This window comes from Galeopterus variegatus, unplaced genomic scaffold, assembly GCF_000696425.1.
Source record: "Galeopterus variegatus unplaced genomic scaffold, G_variegatus-3.0.2 Scaffold6, whole genome shotgun sequence".
In the NCBI taxonomy this organism is placed as follows: domain Eukaryota; kingdom Metazoa; phylum Chordata; class Mammalia; order Dermoptera; family Cynocephalidae; genus Galeopterus; species Galeopterus variegatus.
In genome coordinates, this window is record NW_007726117.1 from 1,461,684 (window position 1) to 1,471,074 (window position 9,391).

The 9,391-nt window shown below is 41.8% G+C and overlaps 1 protein-coding gene across 1 annotated transcript in view; it reads right to left on the bottom strand.

Moving 5' to 3' along the window:
• Positions 1–4,466: 4,466 nt before the first annotated feature.
• Positions 4,467–9,391, bottom strand: part of LOC103595574 (cytochrome c oxidase assembly factor 7) — a 15,151-nt gene continuing 10,226 nt past the window's right edge. The window contains exon 3 of the mRNA XM_008579035.1: positions 4,467–5,773. Within this exon, the coding sequence (XP_008577257.1) occupies positions 5,325–5,773 (449 nt within the window). The 3' untranslated portion in view covers positions 4,467–5,324. The remainder of the gene's footprint in view (positions 5,774–9,391) is intronic.

Genomic DNA, 9,391 nt, shown 5'->3' on the forward strand with positions numbered 1-9,391 from the left:
AAAAAAAAAAAAAAAAAAAAAAAAAAACCTGTTTGGTTTTTGGTTGTTTTTTTTTTTTTTTGACTTTGTGTTTGACTTCACCCGCCCCCCACCCCCATATGGCTATTTTTTTTTTTTTTTTTAAATAATAAAGATGACCGGTAAGGGGATCTAAACCCTTGACTTGGTGTTGTCAGCACCACGCTCAACCAGTGAGCTAACCGGCCATCCCTATATAGGATCCGAACCCATGGCCTTGGTGTTATCAGCACTACACTCTCTCCCGAGTGAGCCACGGGCCGGCCCATATGGCTAAATTTTGCTTATTCAGCTGCCTCAATCTTTCACCTCCTCCTCTCTCCTTACCTAGCGCGCCTTAGCTCAGGCCCCACCATGTCTCACCTGGACCTTTGCAGTAATCTCCTAAATGGTCTCCCTGCCTCCAGTCTTCCCCACTCCAATTCATTTTCTGCACTGGGGTGATCTTTCTAATTCTCAAATGTGATCATTTCATTCTTTGGCTCAAAACCCTTTACTGACTCCGAATTACCCACAAGGTAAAACTCAAATCCCTTGATCCTCAGGTCTTTGCCTCCCTCTCTGAGACTCTTGCTTCCCTTTCTTACAGCACTGAGCACTGTACTGTCAGATTTTAGGGAGAACACAAAACACTAGGCAATTATAAATTTTCCCCACTAGATCATCAGGCAAGCTCTGAATTTCTTGCATCCAGACGAAGCCTGGAAAATGGAAACAGGAAAAATGTAGGAAATAGTTGTTAATGATAAATCCAAGTGCCTGCTAGTCAGAAGACACAGTAATGATACTGCTTGCTGTGACCAGAGTCTGAAAACCCATTTTCAAACCTTGCCTCAAAGGCTGCACAAAAGTGAGAAACTCATCCATGCTGGCTCTTAACAACCTGTTGCCTCCCACAGCAGCCTAGGTATGAAATAGCCTTGGATCCTTTTGGACAGTAAATTATTATTCTTTTGTGTTTTGTTTCTGGTGGCTGGCTGGTACAGGGATCAAATTCTGGACCTTGGTGTTATTAGCACCACGCTCTAACCAACTGAGTTAACTGGCCAACCCAGTAAATTATTATTCTTTGCATTTTAATAACTTTTGTGCAACGTAACATTTTGACACTGCTAATGCTCACTCCATTGTTCTCAGCTCCATCACAGTATGTTACTCAGGAAGGCAGGTACCAGAGGTCCCAGGCAGAAACTGGTCCATAAAAAAAAAAAAAAATAACCCCTCACATCTGCCACCCAAAAGTCAAGTAAATCTAATTTTTTACTATTACAAAATCCATATTCCATTGAAAAGGTATGATTCTTTAAAACACGATTAAACAAGAACAATACAGTGCCACAGAATGCCTGTAGGTGGTAAAAGATAGTGAGGGGTAATGGTTTCTTCTGCTTTGTACCAAATTGCATCTCAGGAGAACATATTACTTTTCTAACCAAAAACTTCAAACCTTTCTTTTTTTTTTATTTTTTTCCTTTTTGTCTTTTTTCGTGTCCGGCAACGGATCGCAACCCTCAGTGTTGCGCCCGTACCGGACCGGGACTGGCAACGGGATCACAACCCTCGGTGTTGCTGTAGGTGGTAAAAGATAGTGAGGGGTAATGGTTTCTTCTGCTTTGTACCAAATTGCATCTCAGGAGAACATATTACTTTTCTAACCAAAAACTTCAAACCTTTCTTTTTTTTTTATTTTTTTCCTTTTTGTCTTTTTTCGTGTCCGGCAACGGATCGCAACCCTCAGTGTTGTGCCCGCACCTCGCTCAGCCAGTGAGCGGGAACCGGTCTGTATGTGGGATCCGAACCCTCGGCGGGAGCGCCACCGCGCTCCCAAGCGGCGCACTGTAGCAGTGCGCCACTGGGCCAGCCCAAACCTTTCATTTTTAAAACAGTAAATGTTTACTGTTTTGTAAAAAATTGTGGGAAAATATACATAAAATTTGCCATCTTAACCATTTTTAAATGTACAGTTCAGTCACGTTAGGTATATTCACGTTGTGCAATCCATCTCCAGGATTACTTCATCTTACAAATTTGAAATTCTGTACACATTACACAACTCCCCATCTCCCCCTCACCTCAGCCCCTGGCAACCACTATTCTACTTTCTGTTTCTGAGTTATATATAACTCATACAGTATTTGTCTTTTTGTGACTGCCTTATTTATGTAGCATAATGTCCTCAAGTTTCATCCATGCTGTAGCATGTATCAGAATTTCCTTCCTTTTTAAGGCTGAATAATATTCCATTGTATGTACATACCACATTTTGTTTATCTATTCATCTGTGGATGGACATTTGGGTTGCTTCCATCTTTTGGCTACTGTGATTGCTGTTGCTATGAACACAGGTGTACACATGGAATACTACTCTGCATAAAAAAGAACAAAATACTGCCATTTGCAGCAACATGGAAGAGTCCTCACTCATAAGTGGGAGCTAAAAAATAAACAACTTAAAAAAAGAAAGAAAGATACAACACTCACAATAATCTGTTGAACTTTCAAAAGGAGAGAACAGAACTGAGGTTACCAGAGGTGAGAAAGGGGGAGCGGGAGGGAGAGTAAGGGGGGAATCGATAACGGCCCACAAAAAACAATTACATTGTATAATGTTGAATACACTAATTATCCTGATTTGAGCATCACATATCGCACACAGGTCTTGATATTCAACTGTACTCCACAGATAAATACAATCCACTATGTCACAATTAAAAAAAAAAAACATGGTGTACAAATACCTCTTACAGACCCTATTTTCAATTTTTTTGTATATGTACCCAAAAGTGGAATTGCTGGATCACATGGCAATTCTATTTTTAATTTTTTGAGGAATTGCCAATGCTGTTTTCCATTTTCCATTCCCACAGTGTACAAGGATTCCAATTTCTCTGGAATTGGAATCGTCCTTGCCAACACTTATTTTGTTGTTTTAGTTTTTTAATAGTAGCCATCCTTATGGTTGTGAGGCAGTTATCTCATTGTACTTTTGTTTTTTAATAGACTTTGTTTTCTTAGAGCAGTTTTAGGTTCACAGCAAAATTGAACACAAGGCACAGAGATTTCCCATGTACTCCCTGCCCCCACACATGCATAGCCTGCTCCATTATCAACATCTCCCACCAGAATGGTACATTTATTATAACTGATGGACCTCTATTGACACATCATAATCACCCAAAGTCCATAGTTTACATTAGGGTTCACTCTTGTACATTTTAGTGGTGTGGACAAATGTGTAATGGCATTTACTCACCATCACAAATACTAGTCTCACTGTCCTAAAAATCCCCTCCTCTATTAATCCTTCTCTCCCCTTACTACTCCCCCCCCCCCTTTTTCTTACTGTCGCCATAGTTCTGTCTTTCCACAATAGATACCAATGTCATATAGTTGGAATCACATAATATTTATCCTTTTCAGATTGGCTTTTTTCACTTAGTAATATTCATTTAAGGTTCCTCCATGTGTTTTCATGGATGATAACCTTTTTTTTTTTGGTGGCTGGCCAATACAGGGATCCAAACCCTTGACCTTGGTATTACCAGCACCATGCTCTACTGAGGGAGCTAACTGGCCAGCCCTTCATTTCTTTTTAGCAATGAATAATATTCCATCTATCTGTGTGCTGGTTTTTGCACAGATATATTTCCAATTCCTTTGGCTAAATACCAAGGCATGAGATTGCTGGATCATATGATAAAAGTATGTTTAGTTTTGTAAGAAACCACTGTCTTCCAAAGTGGCTGTACTATCTTGCATTCCCACCAGCAATGAATGAGAGTTCCTGTTGCTCCACATCCTCACCAGCATTTGTGTTGTCAGTGTTCTGGTTTGTGGTCATTTTAATAAATGTATAGTGGTCTCGTTGTTTTAATTTGCATTTCCTGATGACACGTATAGAACATCTTTCATAGTCTTTTTGCCATCTGTGTATCATTTTGGTGAGGTGTCTGTTAATCTTTGGCCCATTTTTTAAGCAGGTTGTTTTCTTACTGCTGTGTTTTAAGAGTTCATTGTGGTTTTGATTTGCATTCCCCATATGATTAGTGATGAACATCTTTTCATATGCCTGTTGGCCTACAGATTCAATTTTAAGCACACCAAAGGCTACTATACATTTTTAAGATGAACTTAATGCCTTTTAAGATCTCCTCTCTGCACTTGGGAAAGTCTGTCTCCTCTATCAACTTGAGAAGCTGGCCAACTGTGCTAACAAACCTTCATCCACACAGTAAGCCTTCCTTCTTGGACAGCTGCAAAACTGGAAGATGAAAACAGTAGGTGGTGACAGATATAATGGTCCTGTTATCAGCAGGAAAATGACAAGCTCGCCCCCTGGTGACAAGCTCGAGAGATAACAGAAAAAGCAAATGTTCTTTTTAAAAAAGGCACAACCAATAATACTCTCCACCCTACCCAGAATCTGAGAATACACTAATAACGTAAACTACAAATCAGTCAAAATAGTTTATTCACAGGCACAGTCAAAAGTTTCAGTTCCAGTAGGCAAAATATGTCACAAAATCCTTGCTTATAAATTCCTAGCTAAAGTTGCCTTGGGAATAATGTGCTTCCTTAGCATGATGAGCAGTGCCAGGTGAGTGAACCAGGGATGCTAATTTGTAACTGTGAACGTCTCTTCTAGAAGGCAGGCTCATGTTTCTTCTTCTTTAGTAACCCTGAAGCAAAACAACCTTTAGCCTTTATGTTGCATATCCCTCCTGATCTCTATGATGTTTCTGAAAGATCTCACGCTAAAGGCAAAAGGGAAGCCCACACCAATGATTACGTAAGTCAGAGGGTGGCAGTCATGACTATTTAACTGTTCTTAGCTCCTTAAGACCTCTATTACATAAATCAAGACACTTTCTGATTTTCATACCCTCCCAACTAAAATTATAATAATGATAATAATAATGATGATGATGGCTGATTCCTTCAGGCCCTAGGGCTGGTAATTTTTCCAAATTCCTGTTATTTGTTTCCCCTTGCCCCCATCTCTATGGCTCTCAAGTTTGCTCCTATTTTTCTCAGAGCTGCAAGAGTTTAAAAACTAAAACCCCATAAATGTGGGTGTCTTCACAGAACACACCTAGATAAAGGAACACTGATTGAAATAAACATTGCAGGCTACATCCCAGTAGGGGACACTCTGGGGCACTGGATCTGTGTAACCAGAGCTACTGATACCAAGTTCCAAGTTTTCCTGCTTCAACAGGTTGACCTTCAAGGGCTGCATCAGGTCTCAGAAACAGGAGGTGCCAGCCTCCAGCCACCTGCTGCTTAGGGAGAGGGGGTGGGTCACACTACCCAAACGTTAAGGGCTGGACACTTTTCTGCTGTTCTTTGTGCAGCTGCTGGGCCCGATTTTTTAGCACCTCAGCCTTGGCCTCGTCCTTATCAACACCATCCCCGAGCTTATACATGCGGCTGGCATTAGCACAGGCCCAGACATGGCCCAAGTCACAGGCTTTCATTGAGTATTTACATGCCAGGCCCATATCCTTGGGAAAACCAGGGGCACCCTGCAGGAACATGACGCTGAGGTTGAAGCAGCTGGAGGCATAGCCACCTTCACAGGCCCTTGTGTAGTAGTCCCTGGCCTTCCCCAGGTTGGGCTGGCCATCCTCATTGACCTGTCCATTATGTGCCAGGAGACCAACATTGTGACATGCTTCCACAGATTTCTTTCCAGGCTTCTCGCAGGCCATCAGAAAGCAATTGGAGGCAGCTGTCAGGTCCTGGGTCAGTCCACCTGTGAGGAAGGAAAGCAAAGAATAAAGTAAACACAAGCCAGGGCAGATCCCAAACGTCTCAGGCCAAAGTTAGGGAACAATTTCTGAATAATGTCCCTATACCATTAGCTAAAACAGCATGAAAGAAAGGTAGCATTGCATAGTGTGCAGCTTTTTCAGTCATGGAATCTTTTGTTCAAATGATATCTTATGAGGAAGCCCAAACAGTAAAGGAGAAAGAAACTGGGAATGATAATAATATCTACCTTATGGGGTTACAGTGAGAAACCAGACATGGTTTCGCTTTCCACAGTTTCAATTACCTGAGGTTGATGTTGGCCTGAAAATATTTAATGGAAAACTCCAGAAATGAACAATTCATAAGTTTTAAATTGTGCACCATTGTGAGTGGCCTGGTGAAATCTTGTGCCATCCGACTCAGTCTCACCGGGAATGTGAATCGTCCCTTTGTCCAGCATGTCCACAGTATACACTATCCATCCCTGAGTCACTTAGTAGCTGTCTAGGTTATCAGATTGACTGTCACAGGATCACAACGCATTTGTTTAAGTAAACCCTTATTTTACTTAATAATGGCCCCCAAATGCTGGCAATTCAGATATGCCAAAGACCGGCTGTAAATTACTTCCTTTAAGTGAAGAGGTGAAAGTTCTTAATAAGGAAAAAAAATTGTATGCTGAGGTTGCTAAGATCTATGGTAAGGACTAATCCATGAACCTGTGAACAGTATATTGTTATAACTGTTCTATTTAATTATTAGTTATTCTTAATCCCTTACTGTGCCTAATTTATAAATAAAACTTTATTATATTTGTGTACATATAGGAAAAAACAGTGTATAGTGCTGTGTACCACCCACAGTTTCAGGCATCCACCAGAGAGGTCTTGGAACATACCCCCTTGGATACGGGGGAACTACTGTACATTTACTTGTATGGTAATTTTAAATGTGACAGGTTTTGGAGAAAAAGTATAGGGTGGTTAGGGTGCTATGAGAATGTATCAGGGCCCTGACCTAGATGAGGGGGTGAGGTCGAGGAAAGCTTCCCCAAAGAAGGGACACTGAGCCATGTATAATGAAAAAAGAAAATATAGGTGAAGGATTTTCCAGGTAAGACAAATAGGATACATTTGGTTAGAGTCATTGTGCTTAGAACCCAGAAATTACTGGCGGAGGGAGGCTGGAGAGAGAGGCCAGATCATGCAGGGTCTGCTGGGTCACATTAAAGACCCTGGATTTGGGCCAAGCCCGTGGCGCACTCGGGAGAGTGCGGCGCTGGGAGCGCAGCAGTGCTCCTGCTGCGGGTTCGGATCCTATATAGGGATGGCCGGTGGGCTCACTGGCTGAGCGCAGTGCGGCCAGTCTCAAAAAAGACAAAAAAAAAAAAAAAAAGACCCTGGATTTAATCCTAAAATCAATGGGAAACTACTAAATAATCTTAAGCAGAGGTGGTAGCAAGGCTCACTTTTTTTAAGTTGTTTTTTCTTTGTATATAAAATTTGAAATCCAGGGCCGGCCCGTGGCTCACTCAGTAGAGTGCGGTGCTAATAACACCAAGGCCACGGGTTCGGATCCTATATAGGGATGGCCGGTTTGCTCACTGGCTGAGCGTGGTGCTGACAACACCAAGCCAAGGGTTGAGATCCCCTTACTGGTCATCTTTTGTAAAAAAAAAAAAAAAAAAAAAAAAAAAAAAATTTGAAATCCCTATGTACCATCCCTCCTTCTCAAAAAATATAAACACTCTAACATTATTCTTTAATCATTCCAAATGATGGTTAGAAATAAACATCATTATCATTAAGCGGACACCATTCCTGTCATATTTGTAACATGTGTTCAGATTAAATGCTGCCTGGCTATATGGATAATAGATTTAAGTACTCTGAAAAACTGTGTAACATATGCTCTTCGTCAATAAAAAATGTAACTTTGATTTTAATTGAATTTATCAGAAGAAAACCAAACTGAAATGAAACTAAGGAAACTGCTGACCTTCAAATTAATATTTCCTCCCCACAGAGAACATTCTTAAATGAGCCCCTAGAGTTATGAAGAGATTAGAAAAAAATATCAAAAGGTTAGAATCATTGTTTTTATTTTTCGAACTAAATTTTAGACAGAATACACTCTCACAACTATAGAGTCACAACCCTAAAAGGTGAGGACCTCATACGTCCACAGTGCCTCCCTCACCTGCTGTTTTGTTGGTTATGTTATTTCAGCTTAGGGAGACAGCACAGCAGGTGCTTAACGAAGTCTGGGCTCCGGTCCTGGCTCCAGTATTTATTAGCTGTGTGACCTTACAGATGTTATTTAACCTCTATAAGCCTCAGTTTTCCTCATCTGTAAAATAAGGATAATAGTATCTACTTCATAGGTAGGAAGCTTAAATACATTCTTACAAAGACCTGGCAAGTAATAAGTGCTGTAAATGTTATAGTTATGTTTACACTATTTACATCCTACTCAGTAACTGTATTTAGCCCAATATTTATTCTAAATGCATCCTGCTCATAACCAATGTTTTCATAAGAGCTTCACCACTCCTGAATTACTTCTTTTTTTTTTTTCGTGTCCGGCAACGGACCGCAACCCTCAGTGTCGCGCCCGTACCGGACCGGGACCGGCAACGGGATCGCAACCCTCGGTGTCGCACCCGCACCTCGCTCAGCCAGCGAGCGGGAACCGGTCTGTATGTGGGATCCGAACCCTCGGCGGGAGCGCCACCGCGCTTCCCAAACGGTGCACTGTAGCAGTGCGCCACCGGGCCGGCCCATACATTTAACTATTTCTTTTTGTCTTTTTTCGTGACCAGTAACGGGATCGCAACCCTCGGTGTCGCGCCCGCACCGCGCTCAACCAGTGAGTGGACCGGTCTCTATATGGGATCCGAACCCTCGGCGGGAGCGCTGCAGCACTCCCAAGCGCCGCACTCTACCGAGTGCGCCACCAGGCCGGCCCTGAATTGTACATATTTCTAATATTCCATTTCATTCCCATAACTGGCTTTTTAGTTCTACCTCTTCTTTTTTTAACCAAGTGAGCTAACTGGCCAGCCAATACCTCTTCTTTTTTTAGTGGTTTATCTAGTGATTATAACATGTATCCTTAACTTATCACAATCTACCACAAATTGATATTATACCACTTCACATACAATGTAAGAGCTTTACAACATTTTTTTTTTTTTTTTAAAGATGACCAATAAGGGAATCTCAACCCTTGACTTGGTGTTGTCAGCACCACGCTCAGCCAGTGAGCAAACCGGCCATCCCTATGTAGGATCCGAACCCGTGGCCTTGGTGTTATCAACACCACACTCTCCTGAGTGAGCCATGGGCCGGACCTTACAACAGCTTAATATAATCGTTTTTTGTGGCCCTTTACCAATTTCTCACTAACCCCCACCCCCCTTTCCCATCTCTGGTGGCCTCAGTTCTGTTCTCTCCTTTTGAAAGTTCAACAAATTATTGTGATTGTTGTTCGTTCTTTATTTTTTTTAGCTCCCACTTATGAGTATTTTTTTTTTTTTTTTTGTCTTTTGTCTTTTTCCGTGTCCGGCAACGGATCGCAACCCTCAGTGTCGCCCCCGTACCGGACCGGGGGCCGGCAA